We start from the raw sequence: 26626 nt of genomic DNA, 5'->3' as shown, positions 1-26626 counted from the left end.
TTCGATACGAAAAATTTTCCATTTATTTATTCCGATGACAAATTTGGCTGCATATTGTTTTGAGAGACTCGCCCCGCTGTGTTTCAGCTGATTGTAAGGAAAAATAAAATTCCATTTTAGGAATCCAAGAAACGGGAAAAGATGTCAATCAGGACTACTGTCTCTCAAATTAGCAATGTGCCCCGTTGCTACTAACCTTATCATGCATATGCGATGATCACTGCCTAGCCACAAATGGAAAAGCAAGCCCCGACATAATCTTCCTCAACCTCTCATTTTCCTGCCAAATTATCCCCCGAATTTCAGTCACCATCCGTATAAAAAGAGTATCAGACGGATATTGGTTGACTTTTCGGATTGTTAATAGCTTTCCAAAGGTTTAGTTATTTTAAATCATTATTTTTTGCTAAAAAATTGCATTAAAATACGATTACAAGAGCAAATTACAGCTTGATTTAGGTTTTGCTAGGAACCAAAATAGCTTTTCCCTTTAAAAAAATCAGTTCATATTCACATTAAAACTAGCACTGTTTTTTGAGTTTCTAAATTCGTGGCAGATTTGGGATAATTCAATTAAACATTTACTTGTTACTTGTTATAACATGTCGCTCCAGACATCAACTTTTAGTGAAATGGGGGAAGAGGGCTCCTCGGAATCAGAGACATCAAATAGTACTCAAGCCCAATTCCTGCAACCTTCTGCATTAATGTACCCTCCTATATTCACAATAGGAATTGTTGTCAATTTAATCGTGCTGTGTACTTTTTACTCAGCCGGTAAACTTACCAAAATTATTGTTCTTGTCTGCAATATGGCATTCGCTGATTTTTGCATGCTTTGCACAGGCAGTTACTTACAGTATTACCGTATTTTATCCCTCGGAGACGACTTGCTGTGTCAAGTGATGAATGCGGCCGACGTATCGTTTCTTCACGTGTCGGCTTTTACGATAGTCGTGATCGCTTTCGAGCGATTTATACGACTTAACTACCCCCATATTATAGTGCACGAAAACAACTATGTTCCCGAAATATTAGCATGCGTTGGAATTTGGACATTTGCAATAGTTTCAGCGGTTCCTATGATTGTTCACGGAGGGTTTGACGGAGAAAACTGCCACAACACGATGAGCGAGTCCTTTACCAAAGTATATTTCACAATTATATTCATGACTTCATACATCATTCCTGGAATCATCGTAGGATACTTGTACACGTCGATAATCGTCAAAACTTGCTCTTCGCTGGACACGCAGGTCATCCAGCCCACGAATCAACATCGCATAACTCAAATGCTAGCAGCAATAATAGTACTTTTCTGGTCATTCCACATGCCATTCTGGTACTGTCTCTTCAATGCACTCTACGCTAATTATCAGAGCCAACATTTCACTTATGCCATTGTCCTCACATATCTAAACGCGGCCACCGACCCCTTCCTCTATTTCATGCTGCGAACGTACCACTGCCGCGACTTTATCAAATGTTTCTACATTCGAATCCAGTTCATCTGCCCGTGTCGCCAACTGAGCGCCAATATGGAAAACACTGGCGACCAAGTCGGAGCTGACAATACCCAAAAGACACCCTATCAAACCCCCAAGTACTCCCACAAAACTACCCCGCGCTTCTTTGTCGAAGCAAACGCAAAACAGAGCACAGATCAGAACTTATTGCTGCAGCAACAGCGAACACCCCAACTTAGCAACAGGGGGTGTGAACTACAAGGAATACACATTCAGCAATTGCCAGCTGAAAATGGTGTTCAAGGACAAAATGCCAACAACGATGCCAGAGGTAGCAGCAGCTATATCATTATGAACAATACAGTAGTTAAACATAGGCTGAACGAAACTGGAGTCTAGCACATTAAAGTGACGACGATTTCAATTTTTGCCGATTTTATTAGATATAAATGTTTAGTGACAGGAATATAAAATACAGAGTATTTGTAGTTCTACTAAATGTTTTAGTTCCCTATCAATTGAAGTAAATATAATAGCAAAAATTAATAATTGTCGGTAGATGTGTAGCATATACCTCAATGGGAAATATATTTTCAAAGAAACATTAGTCTTAATTAGAGATTGACCCAGATTGATCAGAGATTGGCACTTTGACAATTACTGATATATCAGGTTCATATTTTGAAAAGTATATTCTGTTCAACAAAAAATTGTTAGAAAATATCTAATTCTCAAACAGCGCCACTTTCACACTGAGTGTATTGTACTTGGTTTCATAATAAAAGGACTATCATAATGTTAAAAGGAAGAAAATGTCAACAAGCGAAATGCAACCAACAAATGGGCTAATTAACTGAAGTTTATGCCCATCCCTGAGATAAAGGTTATCGAGGTTTCAAATTTTGTAAAATTTCTACTTAACATTCAGCGCTTTCCCACAATATTGAGCCCCTCAAGGAACTAACTTTCCTTTTTACATCAATTCAAAGGTGACAATCACAATTTGAGTTAGGCTGATGAATGTTAGAATCATTTATGACCTATCATATTCCATATAATTTTATCTGACATTCATTTATGTAACATTTATGTAACAAATAGAATGGTTGTTTGTTAGTTGTTCCATTTTTAGAGGAACATTTTTTGTTCAGCTCATTTGCAAACCTTGTGTTTCATAGGTAGATGTCGCTAAGATCAAATTTCAAATACTAAAGCGCCAGTTTGAATTTTATTTCTGTTTTATTTGTCACCTATATTATCAAAAGGTTCAAGAGATCAGAACAGAGACGTTAACATCATTTTGGTCCCACGCTCCTTGAAGAAAAAAAAATTTTGAGAATTATTCCGGAGCATTTTATACAGTTCATGACATTTTCAACCGTTTTGCGTTAGAGTGTCTAAGCAGGCACAACTACTGTGAAACTGGACACCGGATGCGAACCAGCATCTCTTACTTCCAAGTCTAAGGTGTAAACAATTACACCAACTGGTCTTAAGCTCTCGAACTTGGGTATATCTTATAGTCTGTTCTCGCGTTCTTTCTTATTCCTCAAGACTTCATTTCTCTAACCAAGTAAACGCTGAACAACTAGAGCTTCTTAACAAGCTAGGTCAAGCTTATCTTATGCACAATTTATATAATGTCGTTCTCTTTCAACCTTTTGACATTTTGGTGATAATTACGCTATATTTGAATATTTTGTCGCTAGATGTTAAACGCTGATTTAGTTTTAGTTCAAAACCTTTCATTAATCATTTTTTTACCCATTATGTGTCCAGTATCTGGGCTGCTGCTTTGTGGTGCATAAGAACTGTCTCGGAAGGTTAGTTAGTTAAAAACAGGAATAATTAAAATACAAATCATCAGTAAGCATTTTATACAACTTAAATTTGTTTTAGAATAGATTATTTATTAGATTGACCTTTTTAGGACCTTCCAAATCTAACATTGCTGCTAGTTTGTGATATTAATGGTTCTATTCGGAAGCCTTTTGCATAATTTTATATTGAAAATTATCAGCGCATTTAGCTTTGTTTCCCTTTTTGAATTTTAAAGTTACTTCAACAAAAGCCCCGTAAATTCATATATCAGAAATTTTTATACAACATGAGCAAAATAAAAAAAACATGAGAAAGAAATTTAAAAACATAAACCGACTAATGTTGGAAGAGTTTCTCTCGAACGACAGGCGGATGGAAAAACATCTAACCTCCCGATCCATAACCACATGCACCGCCCACTCGGCTACCAGGCCCTTGTTTTGGCTTTGCTTCAACCGACTTTATATTAGCAACAAGCTTTACTGCGGAGTGCGAGCAATTGAGATCACTCAAAAATGAAGAACGAAAGCGTGAAAAAGTCACTTTAGAAGTCAAAGAATGTTCTAGAAGAGAAGCGCAAAATGGTCAAGCAAACAATTTGCATAAAAAAGACCAACACGTTCATCATAATTGCCATGAAATTTGTTCGAGAGCAATTAAAAACATTCATACGGAAACGAAAGATAAAAATTTCAAAAACTAATTTAACCTGCTTTTCGCAAACTTTGCGACGTTTAATTCAACGAAATCCTCAAAATATTGATTGAAAATACGAATCAACAGCCAAAAAATTAGATGCAATTGATCAAAAATACTGCAAAGTTAATAGTCGACAACACTTTAAATGTATGTAATCGAGCACAAAAATCCGGGCGACTTAAAGGATGTTCGAAAATACAGTTTTCCAGGTAATGTTTGGTTAACTATTTTTTGCCTTGATTATTTTTTCTCACATTCTTGACACTATTTATGACAGTAAGACAGCATGCCTAAGATAATCACTATTTATTTGATTTCTCTCTTCTCTTACCATACTCTTAAAAACAATATTTTTTATTTCTGTTTTCATTCAAGCATTGATGTATTTGGTTCTCGTTCTCCTTTTGGACATTTAAAAACCCTTTCTCTCACTGCCTCATTCTAGGAAGGAGGTTTCAACGCCTATAAAGAGGTACCAAATGTCATGCCCTCCAAACACGTGTCATGATAAATCATATTGGTACACACCATGCTTGTCCTTTAACATCATTGTTAATAAGTTTGATTAGTTCGCACGCCCGCAAACAAGCGAGACTACACATATGAATTGTACAATGCCTTTACTTTGTCTAGTGTATTTTTAACATCAAATCTTCTGCTATAATAGAGTTCCTTTAGAGAACTATAGTTACAGCTCACTTGAATAATAAAAAAACCATTGGCTACACGAAACTTTGGTTTCTTGATATTCGCTGAAAACTGCCGAAAGAACTTTTCAGCATCCGATCTTAAACTATTTAAAATAAAAACGGCAGTTTGCCGCGAAAGACGCTTGTGGCCTTCCATGAAAAGAACCAACTAAAGAAATAAGAAAAACAGATCGACCACGAGTCCTTTAATAGACAAGTAGACTTTTTGGGTTAGATTCGGAGTGTCAATTTTATAACACATACAGTCTACAAGGAAATAGCACTAAAAGAGCTTTTCCAAAATTGATATTCGAAATCAAAAACTCAAGACTAATACTCAATTTGGGCATATAAATTTGGCACTACTTGGATGCACACTATTGATCTTTAATTAGTAAATGTTCATAAAACTTTAAAGTTTCATAAGTGAGTTCAGAAGTCATTTTTTTAAGTGAGGTAAGTCACTCAATTGACCCAAAAGCAGAAATGACGTCACGCACACAAATTTTAACTGCAAAGCACTAGAAGTCACTCAAGTCATTGAAAAAGTAAATTCCAAGAAGTCAGGTCGTAAGAATCATCGATGGAGACGACGAGTTAAAAAATATAGCAGGCCCAGTCCCGAAAAACAATTCAAAGAATTGTATTAATCTATGGCCTGACAATCATGTATTCTGCTTTAAAAGGCAAATGAGAGCTGTTAGTAATGAGACAAAGCAATAAAACAACACAAGAGCAACAAAAACAAGCAGGACTAAAAAATTCAACTTATATTTTATTGAAAAGAGAGCATCAACGTCAAAACGAACTGATATGAACTCAAACTGCCAAATATATTTCTCTAGTTCGCATTAGCAACCTGTCACAAAAAGTAGATGAATCCTCACTAATAAAATTATTCAAAAATCCACAAATCGCGATAAAACACTTAGAATTAAAGTCAGACACTTAGAGTCATAGAACGTAATAGCTACTGAAGGATACAATTCCATCAATTATTTAAGTCCTCAATGACCACCGTTGACACTTGTCATCAATGAGATTAAGTGATAAGACAGCAATAGGTAAAATAAAAACTAGCAAAATTAAAAAAAAAAACACAAGTTATTTTTATAAACGAACAAGCGTAGAGCAATAAATGAACGTTCTTTATAAACGAACAAAAAGCAATAGATATGAACTGAAATGAATTACTTTAATTAAAGCCTTATAAGCAAACAATGAGACCAGTCGGTAATGAGACTAACTTAAGGCGAAAAAATTGAAAAAAAAGTTTTATTTTTCTGAAAAGACAGCATCAAAATAAAAAACAACTGATATAAACTCAAACTCAGAACTATATTCCTCTTTTTCTCATTACCAACCTGTCAGTAAATGTCGATGAGTCCTCACTAATAATATTAAACGATAAGTCAAAAATAACCGAAAATCGGGATAAAACTCTGATGATACTAAGTGATAAGACAACAGATAATTTTGGGCAAAACCTAAAAGTCACTAATGTTTTATGAAAACAATTAGTGGCAGTCATAAAAAGTTTTAGCTGCCCCTTAATGAATTCAAGCAAAGCCAAATAGGCAAAATTAGATAACATATGTACCGTCTTAAAAGCACTGAAGGAGAGGAGACTCTGAAAACAGAAGGCTCAGATATATATTCCTCTTTTTCTCATTACCAACCTGTCAGTAAATGTCGATGAGTCCTCACTAATAATATTAAACGATAAGTCAAAAATAACCGAAAATCGCGATAAAACTCTGATGATACTAAGTGATAAGACAACAGATAATTTTGGGCAAAACCTAAAAGTCACTAATATTTTAAGAAAACAATTAGTGGCAGTCATAAAAAGTTTTAGCTGCCCCTTAATGAATTCAAGCAAAGCCAAATAGGCAAAATTAGATAACATATGTACCGTCTTTAAAGCACTGAAGGAGAGGAGACTCTGAAAACAGAAGGCAAATTGACGCACTTGAAAAAATGCGTCTCAAAAACCGCCAAATTATTCAAACATCAATTTCTTACTCCAATTTAAAGCTATTTTGAAAAAGTCGATTTTTCGCTCTCTTTACAATTTCAAGATGACCAAAATCACCACTCTAATTTGATCTTGAAAAAGACCGCACCAATACAATTCAAATTCTTTGAATTGTTAAAAACCACGATGTCCCCAATAATAGCCGCTATCGCTTCGCGGCTGTTAAACAATAATCTGAGAAACTGAAACTATTTAGCACCCTCCAAAATTGTAGCTAATGCATAAGAAAACATCTCATATCAAGGCCGCTACTGAAACTAATAGTAGAAAAGTTTCTCGAAATAAAAAACGTTTGAGTTCAAAGGCCTGATATTTTCCAAAGAAATTAAAATGATATTCAAAACTGGAAACATAAAACATTTTAAATGATAAATTTAGAAGGCAAATTATCGAAGGCAATAAATAAATTTAGAAGGCAAACCCTTCATTGCAATTACTTACCATTTGAGTTAATTGCAATTGGCGAACAATCACAATAATAACGGAATCACTGACAGAAACGATGACGGCACATTATATAACCAACTTTTTAGCAACGCTAATCAAATTAAAACAAGTAAAATTGGCACAATGGTGAATTGCAATGATTCAATAACGTACATTTTAGCTAAAAAACACCAGGACAATACTGTACAAAACACTTACCATCAGCTGTAAGCTCCATTAATGCAGCCGCCGTTTTCTCAGCTTGTTTTTTCTCTGCCAATTTGACCTTCCTTATATGCTCCGCGTAGAAATCGGTCAGCTCCTTCGGCAACCCTTGACCAGCTTCCCTAGGAGGCAGAAGAATGCAGTTGTCTCTATCCCAGCCCTTCATCATACGCAGAGTTTTCTCCTCGTCAATGTACTGGTTGTCAAACTCAACTGAGTAAATCTCAATGGGGAAGTCTGTTGGATTCGTGATCAATACCTCCTGTTCATCGCCCACTGAGTGGGGCAGGCATGGGCCGAATTCTAGAAAGTTCTTGCTAAACTGTACACCTAATTCCACACCAGATCCACTGCACTGGATGCCCACTTTGTAGCTGCTGTGTGATATCTTTAGAGTTAGTCGTTCATCGTAGTTTCTCTGAAGCATCAAATTAGTTTACTCATTGATGGGTGCGAAAAGAACATTCTGCTATTATTTAGTTACATATATTTTGATAACTGAGCTCAAGTGGGCTTCCGCTTGCAATAACAGAAGTTCAACTCAAATATTTTTTTTTAAAAAGTTTAATTTTCCTATTGTCAAAAAGCGTTTGCTCCTGCACCTTCACTATTATGTACATCAATGTATGATCTAGTTAAGAATTAGATCTTTGAAGCTAGAGTAGATAAAAACAAAGAGGCTTGATAATCTATGCCTGCACACAGCTAGTTTCAGCCTTTAACATAAACGGATGCTCATCTTGGTAGACATCGCCCTCAACATCTTTCAAGCGAATAGAAATAAAATCAAATGCATCCTCAAAATTCAAAAATCAAATGGCATGAAAGAGAATCTCGAATATAGCTCCTCCATCTTTAATCAAAAAATACTGAAATGCTTAAATCTGAACCTTACAAGAAAATCCGATGAAAAATATTAATTGTAACTGCAATTCACAAACTTAGGCTGCCGAAAACAAAACTATTGAAAACATAAACGAACATTTTCGACTCAATAAATTTTATACGGAAAATTTCTCAGGAGGATTTTGCTTCATCGCTGAGTCGAAGTAATCGTTAGAGAACTCGTTTCGCATTTGCGGTATGATTAGTGCATCGGTCAGACGTGATACATGACAAGACCGAGTTGAAACCAAACCCGACAACAATCAATGAGGTATTGGAAAGAGCTCTCGAATTGGTTCAGACCACCCAAGCAATTAAAACTAAACAGAGTGACTTCCCCGTGATCCACTTAAATGTTAACTTCTGCTAGAAACAATTGAACAAAACTGCTCAGGTAAACCGTAACTTTATAGAACAAATTCTAAAACTATTTTAAATCAAGACTTATTAACAAAATTTATCTTTTTTGATGAGAAGAACCAAAGGATTGATTACTTACAATCAATTAACGAACTTAAAGGAAAAACGAGATTCTGAAAAAAGCACAAACTTCAAATCTTTCAATAAAATTTTTATGGCTTGAAAAGATTTAATTGGTGCTCAACTTTCACAATGATCGGACGAAATATAATCCCCCAATCAAGTTAAGCCGCAAAACTATGAGAAATGAGTTATGTAGTACAGTACTATTGCAAAAATATTAAACTAACCGCCACCCACGTTTAATTTTTGCTAAGCTTTTTGGAGCAGCAATTATACTCAGTATTTGATGCCATTGAAATTGAAGTTGTGATATGAAACTGAAAATTCTGAAAAAAACTTATGGAAATGTTCAACCATCACGGAATCAAACAGAGCAACTCGAATAATTTGGAAGCAATACCCCCTGTGGAGAACAATAGTGAATAGCGCAAGTAAACGCAGATCGAGATATTTCACTGCCTAAAATGTTGCAAAGTCTGCATGATCAAAAATTTTACTATCATCTTGAGTAACCAATTCTTTAAGCAAAAACTTCTAACTTTTTGCTTGTTTGTAGAAGAGGACTGCAAAATCATTAGAGCACCATAAATATTGTATAATTGATAATAATCAATTTGCTTTCATTTATTTTTCTAATTTTGACAGAAGCTTAATTTGGTCTTAATTAGTCCATGTTAGACGCATTCTGCCAGCATACAGTATGTAGTAATTGGAAGCACGATAGGTTGATTCTGATTGAATGAGGACAAAGTATTCATCCATTTCACATTAACGTTACTTTGCGGGTCAACCAGCCCACGTTAGTCTTTCCCCTTTTTGACATCCTCAATCGGATGCAATTCAAGCTGCGAGGCGTATCGGGTATTAATTGAAATTTAGCACTGATATTTGATCAACACTTCCACAATTCCATTGAGAATTTTCAAACTATATCAGCAATGAACTGTTAGATGTCAAATTATAACGCTGTTCAAAAAATCAGTTTGCGAACAAAGTGATTAACGAATGAGATTAACAAGGTGAAAGATTTAAAAAACCAAAATGATGCTAAAAAAATTTAATGTAAAAAAATTAAACCCAATTCAAATTCGGAATATAAGCCACAAAAAGAAATCTAGCCTCGTTAAACTTTTTTCAAAAAAAAGCAGTAGAAAGTCTTCTTACAGTAAAGTCTTAATGAAGCCTAAAGCTAATATAAAATATATTCACAACTCTTTGAACCGTAAACTTACTTAAGCTCAACAATTTCAGAAGAAAATTGCAAAAAATAAAAAAAAGAGCCATTCAAAGGACCTTAAAAGGTCTGAGTTTTCAAACTTAAAATAATATTATATAGCACATAATTTAAAAAAAACCACTAAATATGGCGCCGCTTTGCTGTGAGTTTCGAAATCAACAAAAACACCCGGCAGATTGCCGGAAAATAACCGACGTTGATTCCCATAACCAAGATTGGGATGGAAAGCAGAGAAAAAACTAATGGAAAAAAAATTGTACACAAACAATTTTAAAGTGCGAACTAGTTTGAAGTCATTTTGGAGCTGAACATACTCCTGTTTCGTAAGGAGACGACACAGGGACTAGTATCAAAACCATTAAGCATTAGAGATGGTAACTAAGAAAAAAAGTTTCAGTAAAGGGGCATCTAATATTGGGCTTTATGGATTTATCCCGTTTCTATTTCTGTTTTCGTTTTTTGATACTGACTCTGTTCATTTTGAGTTACTTTGCTGAGCAACTTCTGTCTAAAAACACTGTTAGCAGAATGAGAGAAGAGTGAACCTAGCCTAGAGAAGTCAAAAAGATTTCACGCAAAATGTCGAACAAGCTGCGAACTAAGGTAAAGCGAAAAATTTTATTCGACGAAAAAAAAGTAGGAGCGCTATAAAAACCTGCTGAGAAGCTGAGGCGGCTATCAAAATTCAAAATTTACCAAACACTGAGTTAATCTGGGTTAAATATCACAAGTGCATATTTTAAAAAAATGACATTGGAAAAACGTAGGAGAGAGATAGAGTCGAGGAGTTAAAAATGGAAGCTGAGCAAAAATAACCTCAGTTCCCTCGAAAATTGAAAAGTTTGTCGATAGCAGTAGGAAAGAAAAACTCAAATTAATAACAGCAGTTTTAACTCGAAAAGTTAAAATCTTGCATTGGTAACTCCAGATTAACATATAAGCATCTCAATGAAAAGAAAAGCAGTATATACAAAGACAGTCGTACTGCTTACGGCATGTCAAAATATCAACTTTATCCCAACAAATGAAACAAATGCATTCATTTTTAATGAATATATTTCAAACAATGAAAATGAACAGAGTTGAAATCTGTCGGCTGAAATCCTACAGGTTTTTTTCAGAAGTAGTTAACTCTCTGTACCTTAGAGAAACCGACGCAAAAGAGATGCTTGACAAGGTAGATGACAAGTGGTCGTCAGGAATTGACAAGGACAACAACATCTCAAAACCTGGTCAAAAGCACAGCTGTGGTTATACCGCCTCCCCTTGTTTAACTTAATCGTAACTAAATTTATCGTTTACCGATGGCGTCTTTCTATATAGCTAAAAGAACGTTAAAGGTATGACCTTTCACAAAGAAGAATCTAAATTACAAGAAATAAATTACCCGCCCATATCGATGCTAATGTATGGAGCAAAACTTTTAAGGATTATGAACAACCAATTAAATAAACTCTTCGAAAAACATAGCTTGTTTATTAACCAACAGTTTGGAGTAAAACACAGTACTATTGATACATTAGCAGATCTCAACGAAACAATCAGATTAAAAAATAAAAAAGTTCTAAATTGCTTTAAAATTTCAAACCTTTTAAATATAAAAACTGTTCTAAATTTCTCTCTTCTTCTAAATTCTTTCTCTTCTAAATTTCCTAAAAGATCTTAAAAATCTTTTGAAATTATTAAAAGCTTTTGGCGCAATCAATCACAAAATTCTTCTATAAAAACTAGAACGTTGTGGAATTAAAAGCTTATGTCTGAAATGGTAATGTCTGAACGAAACAATTCGTTCTCAATGTGTTCCGGTAAATGAATATATCTGACTGCAAAAAAGTTGCTTGTGCAGTCCGACAAGGTTCAATAATAGGAATTCTGGTTTTTAGTTCACATTAACGATTTGCCTCTCTTGTGGTAGAAAATGTTAATATTATACCATTTGCAGATGATGCAAATATAAAAGCGGTAGGCTGTTTACAGTACGACTTTAAAAAAAGAATGTTAAAGGTTAGCTAAAGAATAATAAATCTGGAAAACAGTGTACAAGTGAATATACAAAAGAATCGTCTAAGCAATTTGATCTAAACCAGGAAACCATAAAAGTCAAATCGAAAAGTAAATATCTCGATGTAAGATAAGATTCTAAGATCTCTTTTAGTAGCAAAAATGAATAGGTGAAAAAATTATCTAAACAGTGTCCTCATATCGCAAAACTGAGACCGCTTGATCCTTGAAAGCAATTGATTGACTATGCTGAAAGGAAATCATAAAACTGATACCCTTTAGCGAAAAGTTTAATGAGTCGGAAGATTTATTTCTAAAGAATAATGAAAAATGTTTTAACTGTGCATCATTTGCATGTTGATAAGATTTTGAAGTTTGCATTGCGATTAATCAACGTTTATCACTCTCAATCATTCTGTAATAATTTATTAAGTTTCAATAATTCAGCGAGAACAACTAGTCATTTTGTTGTTTTAAAAGAAAACCGTTATGCAGAGCAAAAATCAAGCTGTTTTAAATAAGAGCGAAGTGTGCTCTTCTCTTCTATTAGAATTATTCCAGGAAAAAAAATCAAGCTACAAAAAAGAATCATTTAATTTTGCTCTTAAAATCAAACCATATCTAGTGTGTATCCACAAATTGAAACCAGCTAATTTTTAATCTTAAAATAAAATTCCTAAGCATCTAACTGTTGTAATATACTAATGCTAGCGGTAAGTTATCTTCTCCTTCAGGCAGTTTGAAACAGTATGTTTGTTAACCTCGTAATCTTTTTGACCCTTGTTCTTGTAGCTGTCGCACAGAGCTGCAATTGGCACGTGATTTTTACGTGATAGCGGCGCTTATTGCCATTTTTAACTGGTACCCTAGATGCATTTGTATCATGAGAAAAAATAGATATATTAGTTGTAGTATGACTGCCTATCCGCAACTTGCTTGTGGTGCGGCGACCATACTGCATCTACGCCGTGGTAAATGACATGCGGACACCGGGTTAGGGGGGAGGGGCATCGCCAACATCGGGGGAAAGCGGCAAGGAAGGCGGATTGTTCTGTGCAGTGTGGTTGAGTTTGACTGTGTGATCGTTTGGTATTAAATCCCGACAGTCGGCTACCTCTACTGGTCTTTCCTACAGGTCAATGACTTTCAGGCCCGTGGTGTCCTTACTTCAATTGAAAATGTGGTTTACGTCAAGTGGTGCTAATTCACATTTGGGAGAGCGGTTATCAAAATTGTCACAGATCCTACTCAAATGAGAGTTTAGCAGGGGGAAGTATCCTGTTCTCAATTGTGCTAACCGGATAGGTGCAATTTGTAGCAGCGTTTGTACTTATTGTGCTATCTTTGGTAGAGGTGTACCTAGCTGCTTGCTGTTTTGTTCAACTGAGTATGGACCGTGTGTCGGTGGATACTTTTGATCGCATCTTTGTATTCTTTGCAATTTAATTGCCCTTTATTAATTGTGTTGTTTCACGCGGTCCCTCCTATAAGTATCATTTAGTGTCGGTCTCATGGGACGAAAACTGGTTGAAGAGGTTGTTTTATGATCAGCACAATGGCTCTGCTAACTGCCGGCCAGAATCATTTTGATCCTTGTTTCACGTTCAAAGATTCAACTAAATAAATCCTTTCTTTCTTTCTTTCTTTCTTTTAAACAGCTCCTGAGAAGAGCGTTAACAAATTTTCCGAATAATAGAAATACTGTTCACACATTCAGCAAAATTTGAAAAAGTCAGTTGAATTCTATTGAATATACAAAAATTAGCTAGCAAAGAGGATTTGTAAAAGTTTACCAACCTGCTGAAGTGGCATAAACTTGATCTGTACGTTGTACCTCTGACCAGGAAGCAGCACCCCTGCACTTGGAATCACTTCAAACACATTCACACTTTTACTGCTCTCCTTATCCTTCTTCTTCCGCCACGGCTGTTCCTTTTCCCCGCCCTTTTTACTCTCAGCTGATTGGCTGGCCACCATCCACTCGCATGTTACTCGTTTATGGTTGAAAAATTGGACGGTGATGATTTTGCATTGAGAGCAGAGAACTTGGCCAAAATCTAATAGACTGTCTGAGACTGTCATGCTGGGCATCGTCACGTGCGCTTTCAAAATGAGCGCGGATGAGGGACCATTTTGAACCTAAACAAACAAAAGACCATTGTATACAGATTTTTAAATCATTATTGAACTAAACTAATTGTTACACTCCACAAAGATCTCTCCTTTCTGGTATTTTGATGTAAATTTCAAACCATAGAGGTGGGGGTAATGTAGCTGGGGTAAATGGGGCTGGAGTTATAGGTACCCTCTCCCAGTCAGGGGTAAGGGAGTGACCGAGGTACTAACTGTTTAGAATTGCAAATCGATCGATTAAGTAGAAATAGATCACATTTTCTCAAAATTACCTTTTCATATTTAGTAACACTGACTACTGATGAAACTATTTGAGCTACCAGAAATTGGTAACAAGGGATTGCTAATGATCTATGTTGAAATATTGAAGCCATTGCCCGGACTATAAAAGTAAAATTTTAAATTGTAAGTGAAACCGTAGAAAACCGAAACGCGTATGCAAGTCGTAAGAAAGACCAGACAAAGTTCTGAAAAGGTCAAAACAATTCAACGGATTTTCAAAGTCATAATTAAAAAAAAACTTACAGAGTACCCAGGAATTAAAAAAGAGACCTCAGAAAATACAATTGAATTATTCGCATGAAACGAATTAACCAGAAGGCCAGAACGAAAAAAAATTTTAAAAAGACGTGAAAAAACTCAGTTTTTATAACTCTTTTTAAAACTAAATAAAAACTCTTTAAATATACTGGCTATTTTGCTACCGTTTCGTTGTTCCCTCAAAAGCCCAGAAAAAATTTTCGAGAAGTTTCCTATTTTAATTAATACTTTAAAAATGAAGCAAGCAGCATAATTGGAGCACTTATTTTCTTAACTTTTTTCAAAGGTCAACATTTTAAACATAATTTTGAATTTAAATACTCTGTCAGCGAGAAGCACGCCATCATAAATTTGTCCAAATTGCAGTCAAAACCATAAGAAAACAGATGCAAAAATATTTTTAAAGGATTTGAGAGATTTCGCATCATCGCCGGATAGTGATTATTTTCAAGGAAAACTTAAAAATAAAATGAATAATGAATGAACAATATGGACTAGTGACTAGTTTAAATGACATAAAGCTGCAACAAGCGTCTGAAAATAATTCAAGCAAAAAACTAGATATCAAGTTGATAACGCAAAAACCATGGAAGAAAACAACACCAAATAAACCAAAAATAGCAAAAAGGAAAAATTCAAATTGCGTTGACAATTCCTTGAGACTGATTCAGAGAAAAATATGTAATTTTAAAATAGCTGATGTTGCACTTAAAAAATGGGACTGAGAAAACTTAAAAATAAAATGAAGAATGAATGAAAAATATGGACTAGTTTAAATGACATAAAGCTGCAACAAGCGTCTGAAAATAATTCAAGCAAAGAACTAGACATCAAGTTGATAATGCAAAAATCATGGATAAGAAAAAAAGCACCAAATAAATCAAAAACGATGAAAATTTCAAATGGCGTCGACAATTCCTTGAGACTGATTCAACGAAAAAGATATAACTTTGAAATAGCTGCTGTTGCTCTTGAAAAAAATGGGACTAAAATTGAAATGGGGTCGAACGTGAAAAATCTTTTAGTAAACTTAACTTGACTAAGAGTTAGAGGGTATCAAACCAATTTCTTCTAGCAAAAGTTTCCTCATGAGTGTGTAAATGGATTGACTAGAAAATTTGAGAACCGTTTATAAGCTCGTGTTCTGACTACCATTATTTTTGCCTAAATTGTTTACTTAGTTTACGGTTTCGCATAATCAAACAGAGTTGATACTTGTTAATCAATTAGCGGAAAAGTACTAAATGAAAAATACTGCCGAAAAGTGGAAAACTTGAATTTTTCTTGTAAAAAATACATAAATTGTGGCTCCTTCCGTTATAAAATGAGCAGCACCTATTTACATCGTAGATTATTTCACAGTTAAAGAGGATTTGGGTATAATTCATATTTTTTCCGATTTAAAAATGAATTCAGGAAAAAGTAGCCAAAAGCAGCTCTATAAGCTATTTAACTGTTGAATATAAAATAAAGTGGTCTAGCTTGAACTGCTACTAAAAAATGAAATTAACTTCAATATTTTTTTCAAATAAATGTTGATTAAGATTCCTCAATCAAAAACAAGTTGGAAATCCAGGCAAAGGCATACAATCAAAGGAAGCAATTCTTTAATATTCTATAGTACCAATTATCAATAAATATCTGAGCTTCAAGACGAAAGAAAAGTTTTTGAATTAATGATGGAGGTACGAACACATTGCGATACCTGAATCTATCTCAGAAATTAAACATCATGCAAATTTCTCGGATATAATGCAAATAAAATTAGTTTTAGATTTTTTAAAACTCCTATTTCTGTATTTTATGGTTTACTAGTATAAAAAAGATCTCTTTCCTTAGCATACCTTTGTTTATCTTGGTGTATATATGTGCCCGTAATGGCGGCTCTCTGTGGGGTAATCTATCGACTATGTTGGCAATCTTGACAAAAAATTTAGTATTAAATATATTGTCAAGATTGACAACAAAGTCCATATATTACCCCAAGAGAGCCGCCATCATCCCACTTGGTGTTCATTAGAAGAAAAGCCCTCAATAGTCATCAGAAAGAATAGCATACGCAAACAAAAAACTAACTCTCAATTTTTCCTTTTTTTTATAAAACAGTATTCTAATAACAACAAGAAAAGAAAAAAAGTTTACATTACGGGAACATAGACAGTATACACCACCTTGGGAGAGAACCGATGACAGACGAAGCAACGCGAAATCAAATAAGAACGTCGTGAAAAATTTGCAATTGTTCAAAGCCTTCGGAAACAAATGCAATCAAACAATTATATAGAAATTGAAATCCGTAGCTAAAAGAAACGATCCACAATTTAAAAACATAAATTTCAGTATTCTAATTGCTGGTCCGCGTAACGAAGTACAAAAAAATGCAGGCAACATTAGATGACACACTAAAAATGTTTGACAATGTGTCAAATTCGATATACCTATCAAAAAAAGCTGCAAATAATATATCTACTTTTGCCTGATAGAAAACCATTCCAAATTGGCTTTATGGGCAAAAACATAAAAGAACAATGATTTCATTTGAAAAGAAATCTTAAAAACACAAGCTATATCTGGTGTTTGCTGGTCCGCGTAACGAAGTACAAAAAAATGCAGGCAACATTAGATGACACACTAAAAATGTTTGACAATGTGTCAAATTCGATATACCTATCAAAAAAAGCTGCAAATAATATATCTACTTTTGCCTGATAGAAAACCAGTCCAAATTGGCTTTATGGGAAAAAACATAAAAAAACAATGATTTAATTTGAAAAGAAATCTTAAAAACACAAGCTATATCTTAAAAAAATTTTGAAAATTCAAAAATGCTCCAGAAGAAATTCGATGAGACCTGTCAATATAGCCACAAAAAACAAACACGGATAAAATGCAAAAAATGAAATCGATTTTTCGTAAGCAAATGGTGTGAAAGTCACTAAAACTTTAGGAATTTAAATGATAAATTAGATTCAAACGTACCCTCATAGGGAAACATTGTGACTTGTCATCCATGAGACTAAGTGAGAGGACAACAAAATACAAACAGCCACAAAAAAATCAAAAATATTTTGACAACAATTAGTGCTTAAGCCGCTTACATCATTAGCTAGCTGCCTTTGAGGGGTGGAAACAATCAGATCTGTTCTATATTCGTCCCCATATATCAATTTGAAAAAAAAACATTCCTGAAAAATGAAAAAAACTAAATGATAAAAAAAACATTTCCAAATACTGCATTCTCACTGCACTCAAAAACCAGAGAGTAGAATATTAACGCCTTAAAAGTACTCGATTTTCATTCCTTTAGCCGCCCAGGGGGACTAATTCCCTATGGTTAATGACAACAGAAAATAGAAAAAGGGTAAACAGATTTTAAAAATCTGGAGACTAAAAGTATTTAGATTCCTCGAATTCAACAGAAAATTAGCGCCCAAATAATAGCCGTATAATTAGTTGACGGCTTCTATTACGCAAAAACAAGTTTGAATTGGCGAGCAGGCAATAAGTTGTTTCCTGTTTCCTGTCGTGCTACATAATTGTAGATTTTAAGAAAAAGGAAAAATCAGTGTGACAGTTACTTATCAACTGTGGTTACGTAAAAAAAACACAGCACTTTATAAGTATTTTACAAATTTCCGGTCCTGTCCGCTCGAGTTACTTTTCCTTTTTCTCCCGTTCAATATCTTGACCACCAGACTCTCAAAGAAGTATATTTTCCATAGAGCGTAACAGCTATTAAAATTAAAGTTCATAGAAATTTTAACATTTTGCATCAAGCAGTTTATTTTTACGTTAGAGTCCAGTTGCAAAATTTTTCAGCTGTCGTTTGTTTCAACGTAGATGTTTTCAAAGAAATGATTTTTGCCAAAAATAAGATTTCTTTATTAAAATAAAAATGTTAATAAAGGTTTTGAAACTTAAAAATTGGTCCGAAATGATGTCCCAGATCTGTAAAATTTGATAAAAGAATCAGACTAATAATCAATGGCTGAATTTAGCTAATAAAAATGGTTTTTCATGGTAGGTTTGGTAATTGTTCCGAGTGAAAACAGTTTTTAATCAAAGCAAACATAAAGACTAAAGTCAAAAGAATGGCTCTCAAACGACAGGTGGGGGCACGATTCTTTGTTAGCTTGCTTCAGCAGGGGGAGGGTAGTAGCCTGGTTCCAGGATGTTACTACAGCGTATTATGGACTAGTACTAAAATGAAGAGAAAAAAATTAAACGAATCAATCTTGGTGCTATTTTGATGACTTTTAATAGTAAACTCCTGCAAATAAAGATAGCGGCGTAACTTTTGAATGAGAGCAATTGTTATCAGACAGAAGAGTTCAAGGTTCAAAAAAATCACTCAACTAATCAAACCGCTGAAGCCAGCAAAGGAATATTCTAGAACAAAGCAGTCACGCAGACACACTAGAATAATGGCGTCATTCGATAGTAATTAACAATACAAATATGAGCTATATTCCGGTTTTATTGGTATCATGATCTCCTAATTGCTCGTTGAAAAATCTTCCAAAAAGAAGAGAAATGCTAGTAGCTGTTCAAAAGCAAAACATAAATACTGCAATCTCGTCAGCGGGGCAATCTGCTACAACACTGCCAACTGGATTGTTCAAGTCGATTGTTATCATGTAAGCACACACTTGAATAAACACGCGTCGGTGGAAGTACATCAACTTCACAGCCAATATTATAATATATAATGTCAAATAATCTCAACATGGACAGAGAGATGAACAGAAAAAATTGAGCGTCAAAACCCAAAACAGATTTACATGTACTTCATAAATTTGTATCCAAATAGGCTACTCCGCTTAATATTCTGACTTTTTCAAGTTTGCCGCCATTGTATATACTGACCCTCAGAATGCCGCCGAAAGTATTTTAAACCCTCGTTACTCTAGTTAAGTGTTAATTAATTTGTTTCAAACAATAATCAAGGTCACTCATATTGTTGCATTGAAAGCCTTTTATACCCGAAAAAAAATCTTTGAATAAAGATTATGATTGATCGATATCAAACATTGAGGGAGAACATTCAGTTCAAAGGATTACCTTGATCACAAACATTTAATACCATAGTAAGACTGAGCAATTAACAGGAAAGGCAGCTTGACATGATATGAATGGTTGGCGACAACAGGTAGCATTGCATTAGGCTAATTTAGCCGCCTACGCGCAATTAAAAGGAAGAGAGAAAAGACATCTGAAAGTAGGGCATCAATCTTTCAAGTGACGCAACCGTCTGCTAAGGAGCTTTTACGGCTAGACTAGAAAGAGAACAAAAAAAAACAAAGCAGACATATAAACACAAAGTCATTTAATGCCTTTAATCATATCATTATTCTACTCAAGGAACACAGAAAATGCAAATTTTTAATTTTTTTAATCTAATCATGGCCGAAATGCCACTTTATTGTATAGAATGATGTTTCGAAACAAAAATAGCAGATCCGTTTCTATTTGTCTTTATTAGCATCATTTTGCAAAATCCTGCAAGATTAACACCGGATCTGAACTAGGGTATTCACATGCCGAGGTAGTCCAAACTATGTGGGATTATGAAAGTGAAGCAAATAGAAGCAAGCGAGCTCATTAAGACTATCAAATTTTCACAGCAAAAGTTCTGCTTCATCTTGTATGAGATAATGACATCCAATGAGCCGATGGATTATTGGCTGACCTCATTGCCAGTATATAGCCTCGATAGACTCTTGTGGCCTACCATGAAATGAAACAACTAAAGAAATAAGAGAGACACATTTGCTCTACCTACAAGGAAAAATCCCTAATGGAGCTTTTTCACAATTAACATTCGATATTAAAACTCAAGACTCTATTACTCAGGAATTAGTGCATATAAGTTTGGCACTACTTGGATGCACACTATTGACCTTTAATTAGTAAATGTTCATAAAACTTTAAAGTTTCATAAGTGAGTTCAGAAGTCATTTTTGTGAGTGAGGTAAGTCACGCAATTGACCTAGAAGCAGAAATGACGTCACGAACACAAATTTTAACTGCAAAGCAGTAGACGTCACTGAAGTCATTGAAAAAGTCAATTCCAAGAAGTCAGGGTAAGACGAAACAAAAATCTGTTAGACGATAAAAAAAATTAGGAGCGCGATAATAGCCGCCTGGAATTGCTGACGCCGCTATTAAAAAAAGAAATCGCATAATGAGAGGATTTTCCATTTCTGCACCTCGTCGCTTATTTAATTACTTTACACCCGGGTCAACGATCATACAGCTTTCGTTGATTTAGTACTAGGTCATGTATGATTCTTAGTAATCATACTAGGTCATATATGATTTGTATGAATTCTTGGTAGTCATACAAGGACCATATATGATTTCCTAGAAATCATACAGGGATCATACAAAAAATTTCAAAGACTAAAATCTGTATAAATTTGATTTTCCATTGAAGTTGAAAGAATTTCTTGGAAATCATACAAGGTCATATATGACACATAAAACATTGACTGGTGCCACAAATTCTCGTATAATGTAGTCAGAGGACTTAATAAATTATATCGCATTTTCAATCTACATTTGATTCTTTGTGTGCACTAAAAGAAAAACTCTGTGGTTTAAACATATTCATAAAACGAAATTGAGGTTATATCCAAATTTTTTGCTTGATTATTTTTTATAACTGAGCATTTATAAGTATAAACTGTTTTCAGAGTATGTCCGAAATTTTGTTATGTATTTGGACTTACTCTTTTATTTAGTGCCCAACTTTGCAAATGATGTTGTACGTTAGGATCTTATGGCGGATCACAATGTGATGCCAGGGTATCATATAGGTGATGCAATACCGAATACAAACAAAAAAACATAGATGGTAAAACATTTTCGAAAAATAGATGTAGGACTCTTGATATTCGTACTAGGATCATATATGATTTCTTGGTAATCATACAAAGATCATATATGATTTCTTTGGTTTCATATAAGGATCGTACTAAGAAATCAAGTATGGACAGTATGAAATCATGTATGATCCTTGTCTGAAATGAAAGAAACTTCAACCCGGGCACTTTTACAAGGGAACAGATGGATGGATGATTCGCGCAAAAATTTACTGGGTTGTGAATTAATCAGTTCGTGTTCATATTGACGAACTATATGAATATAATGAACATGGATCAATGATTAGACCAAAATTCGGAAATTAAACATTAGAAACTCTAAAACAATATTTGAACCCAATGTATTAAATATTTTAGCGAAAAAAGAGAAAATCACAATTTTGTTTTTGACATGTCTAAAATCACAATTTTGACATGTCTAACATGAATGGGCACTTCACACTGCACTGGTCCGAGGTCCAAGTTAGCGCCACGGGGATCGAAATGAACATGAAACTCGGTCATCTCAAACTCCGGCGCCCCTGGAAGACTCCGGATCCTGTCCATGTCCACCACAAACCCAGTACCTTGTAGGAGAGACCTGCACAAACAAAATAAAGATAACGTTGGGGTGCTTTGTAGTTGAGAAGGGATGAAGGTTTTTGACGCTATGACTCATGGTGCTTGTTTCTGCACTAGCTTTTGCCTTAATCCTCGATTGGGGTTGCGCGTAACAGCTCAGTTAGGGGTGTCGCCAAAAAACACTTTTAGAGAGTTTACGTCACAATCACCTTACGTCACTGACGCCAGTGTTGTTGGTGTTTACAAAAACCTGGTACCATAATCCTTGTTCATATGGAATACCTTTGCTACATTCTGCCAGCGATTTTCCCCCTACTCGAAAGCAATTGAAAACTTTCAACAGAACAACCAATTCTGATCCTTAATTCATATCAAGAAACCTACATTACAACTTAATTTGTAGGAAGCTCTCAGTTTCTATTATCGCAGCGCCTCTGCCAGCAAATAGATGAAGGAGGCTCTATTGCTTATTTTCTAAGTTGTTCTTTCAAAAAATTTCTGAACTCAAAATTATTATTGTTCCAAAACTCAATGAAATGGGAGTTAAAGAACTTTGGGCAAGCAATAATTTCCATAACCAGAATCCTTTGCGAGGCATAGAGCATTCGCACCATTGAAAATCCTAACAAAACCGAAACAATCTTTCAGAAGGTATTTTTAGGTTTTTGACCTCTTTAGGAAAAGCACAAAGCCTAAAATTTCCAAAATTCATCACTTTTTGCGTTTCTACACCCAAAAATTGCTTAAAATTAAACAAACTTTATTTGGAAGTTAATCGCGACGTTTTACCATCGTAGATTTGTTCTCGAAAATTCAAAATTCAGACTTTTCGTACGAAAACGATGAAAAATAAGTTAAAAAATAAATGTTGAAAAATTTCACCAGTCCCGCAGATACCTTCTCAACTTTCGACGAATTCGAGAAAAACCAAGCCTTAAAACAGAACGTCTAGTGAACGCTACTAGAAAAATGTTCAGTTTTCAGTTCGTCACCAGATCATTAACAGAAGACACACGTTCTATATGATTATATCTATTGTAGCAAATGATATAAAATGAGGTTGAATTTAGCATCTATAAAAATTACCGGAAAAGAATAAGGTTTCATGCAAATGTTTTTGTTCACAATTTTTCAAGACTCAATTTATTGACTTTTTCAAACGCAGACTCCTCAATACCAATCAACCTTAATATTAGAAAGGAATTATCTTAAGTTAAAAGTGAAATGCCTCAAAATTTCTCTTTTATTTTTTTATAAAATAGTTTTATTTATAAACAATGAATAGAAAACCTTATTGAACTTTCATTTCAGTTTTCTACAATTCTAGTTTTTAGGAAAAAAAATGCAACAGTTATTCTGACCTATGATGTTAAGTTTTCATTAAACATGTGCATAACTAGGTTCAATGAATAAATCAGGATACACTTATTTGATAAAAATTTTCTATCTTTTCAAATTCATTTTTGATGCAATGAGTGGGAAACATTATGGGCGAATGTACATTACTGATCCTCAGCAGTTTTGGAAAAGCTTTCTATCTTTATTGTAGAAACCACCCCTTCACCGCTATCTCGTACAAGCACAGGAAAGCAAAAAACTCTCTGACCTGTAAAAGTATCTTAACACCTTCGGACCACAGTTGTTGATGTCATGAAACAGAATGAATGTCGGAATGAAAGAAACTGAATGTCTGCCAGCGTCTGCAGTGTTTCAATCTTTTCTATTTCATTTCATTTTTATAAACTGCCTCTGAAAAATTCAGTTTTGCAAGCTTAATAATAACAAGGAGGCTCGTTAATGTGCGTTTGCACATGATGTTCCGACCCGAGCTCATCTACATTTTTGACTTAATTGTCAACCAAATGAAGAGATAACAAAAACAGATGTTTGAAAAAAAATCGTTACAAAAACCTAACTACTTATTGAATTACATAATGCCATGCCTCATTACAACACTCACGAGTTCTGCCATTGAAAAGACTACGAGAAAAAAAGCAAACAACAAAATAAGCAATAACAAAAATTTCAAGGCAAAAACTCAATATCTAAATTTAAAATCACCTAGTAACAACGTCAAAATGCAATCAGATAAAACTATAACTACACAAAGTTACTATTTCCTAACTATACAGCAGATGAAAACTTTCCATAATGAGACTAGGTAACAAGTCGACAAAGAGAAGAAATAATGAGGCAAAATTCAAAAATCGATCAACATTTTTTAAACCAAATAATTTCAAAAGTGTTAAACATCATTAACTCATACCAAAATAATTCTCGGCAAAAATAGTAAAAGTCATTATGAAAGCAAGGGACCTGTCTTTGGTCAGACTAAGCCATGGAAACGGACTAAAGATACAGAAAAATCACAAACAATTTGCGAAAACACAAATTATTGAAGCCATTAAAATCATTAGCTATTATCTGAATAATATGTATTTTTATTTCAATTTTTATTTATACTAATTCAGCTAAAAATATGCTGAAAAAAAGTTCATTTCGGCTATACTTCGAAAATCATTGGGATCTTATTACGCGATTGTGGTAAAGGAAGAGAAAAAGAAACAAATACACCACTCGCATAACTTTCAATAAAAACGCATATTATCCTAAAAACAAAAAAAATTACGTCACAATACCAATAAACATGTTTACTTTTAAAATACAAGTAATCGTATGGGACCTCTCGATGATGAGAATAAATTACAAGTTAACGAAAAGAACAACAAAAACTGAAAAAAAATTGTAAAATTTTCGAAAAGGTATAATATCAAGAACTTTTTGACTATTCGCTATAAACTGACCGCTTCAAGTAACACAATTCATTCAATGTCCAATAACAAACTGATGAGCTAGATCGCATTTTACGGCTCCATAAAGAATAAAAAAAACAGGCAAAAACAGCAAATTAAAAAAAAATGAGAAAAGTATCGAGTGAAAAGCCATTACAGAACTGAAAGTTTCAGTAAAAAATTTTCCAGTTTCAATTAATTCTTTAACAGCAATGAGATTCTTCTTTCTTAGTAATATGACTTTAAAAAAATCAACAAATACGAACAAATACATTAAAACCAGGAAGTTTTTGAGAAAACCCGTAGTATCAACGCATTAAATTCAATAGATTTCAACGGAAGCCAATAATTACGCTAGACAAGGCCTCGATGGGACAATAACAATATTTTCATGCAAAAATCGTCAATAAGATATTACAACAAATCACTGACTATGAAAACAACAACAAATACAGTAAAAATCTAAAATTTCAGTGGAAAAGTGCGAGAAGAAATCGTCGAAACCATTCACACCATGAGCTTTTCCCTGAAAAATTTATCTATGATCCAATCAACGTCTTCTCTAAGTCAACGGGAGCTATCAAAATTCAGATAATAAGATAAGATTTTAAAAGGAACCTGGATTACGAAAAAAATACAACTTTATAAAAAATTATGAAATCTCGTCCATGGAAGTCATACAACCAATAGTTAGAAGTTAAAACCGCTAACTAAACAAATTTTGGCTCAAGTAAAAAAGAAAAGAGACCTAACATTACTGAGACTTAGAGTTCACGAAACTAAGTTTACGATTGGTTGTTGTTCAAAAAATTTTCGAAAAAAAGCATTCTTAAAGTCTTGACAGCCATTAAGTTCAATAGCTTTCAACGGATGTCAATAAATACGCTCAGTTATGTCTCGATGGGAAGACAAAAATGTTTGTCAAGCAAACCTAATCAATAAAACCTCCCAATAGGTCTTATGACTATGAAAACAACAATATATATAGACAAAAACCAAAAAATCAGTAGAAAAGTGCGGGAGGAGATTGTCGAAGCCAATTAAACCATACGTTTTTCTCTGAAAACTTTATCTATGGTCCAATGAACGTCTTTTAGTAGCCAGTTGGAGCTATCGATATTAATATAATGTGATAAGAATTCGAAAAGAACTAATAATACAAAAAGATCCAAAAATTTGAAAATTTTGTGAAATCTGGTGGCATTGCAGTCAAATGACCAATAGTTAGAAGATAATACTGCTAACCAGACTAATTTTGGTTGCATTAGGAAGGAAGAGGGTACTGTAATTACTGAAACTGACTTACAAATCACGAAGATAAGTTTATGATTGGTTAATGTTGAAAAAAAAATTCCGAAAATTTAATTTCAAAGTCTTAACAGCCATTAGTTGCCCATTTAAAGCACTAGATAGGTTCACATAATGTTTATTACGAAATCTACTGCACTTTCAGTCAATGAGTCTATGCTATAGGACCACAAAATTTTTGTAAAACCTAAAAAGGAAAGTCAAATTTTCAATTAAAATTATGAAAACCCGGAATCGAAGCAAAAAAAAACACGAGCGATTCCTTGAAAACAAATTTTTTTTACCATTGGGCATCATTTGACTGTAAGTGACTTTTGTCATTAACTAAACCTCGATATTTAAAGTGACCAGTCTCAGGGTGTCTACAAAAAAAAGTGAGGAAAACGTTCTAAAAAACTGCGCTTGAATTGAATTCGAATTTTTTCTAGTAAACTTCGT

General features: G+C 34.1%; 2 protein-coding genes across 17 annotated transcripts in view; one reads left to right on the top strand and one right to left on the bottom strand.

The window, feature by feature from the left end:
- The window catches only part of LOC142337456 (urotensin-2 receptor-like), a 48861-nt gene extending 46793 nt beyond the window's left edge, over positions 1 to 2068 (top strand). For 7 of the 9 annotated variants that reach the window (XM_075386696.1, XM_075386724.1, XM_075386733.1 and 4 more), the window contains one exon: positions 121 to 2068. In XM_075386696.1, the coding sequence (XP_075242811.1) occupies positions 603 to 1865 (1263 nt within the window). In that variant the 5' untranslated portion in view covers positions 121 to 602 and the 3' untranslated portion in view covers positions 1866 to 2068. The remainder of the gene's footprint in view (positions 1 to 120) is intronic. The other 2 variants (XM_075386759.1, XM_075386749.1) reach the window with 2 other exon arrangements.
- The window catches only part of LOC142337496 (hydrocephalus-inducing protein-like), a 389940-nt gene that overhangs the window by 232508 nt on the left and 130806 nt on the right, over positions 1 to 26626 (bottom strand). For all 8 annotated transcript variants that reach the window (XM_075386772.1, XM_075386789.1, XM_075386781.1 and 5 more), the window contains 3 exons: positions 21951 to 22107; positions 13768 to 14109; positions 7359 to 7782 (listed from right to left, as the gene is read on the bottom strand). In XM_075386772.1, coding sequence (XP_075242887.1) covers positions 7359 to 7782; positions 13768 to 14109; positions 21951 to 22107 — 923 coding nt within the window. The remainder of the gene's footprint in view (positions 1 to 7358; positions 7783 to 13767; positions 14110 to 21950; positions 22108 to 26626) is intronic.

Source organism: Convolutriloba macropyga, chromosome 1 (genome assembly GCF_964194025.1).
Source record: "Convolutriloba macropyga chromosome 1, txConMacr16.3, whole genome shotgun sequence".
Classification (NCBI taxonomy): Eukaryota; Metazoa; Xenacoelomorpha; order Acoela; family Convolutidae; genus Convolutriloba; species Convolutriloba macropyga.
This window is presented reverse-complemented; position numbering and strand designations above follow the sequence as displayed.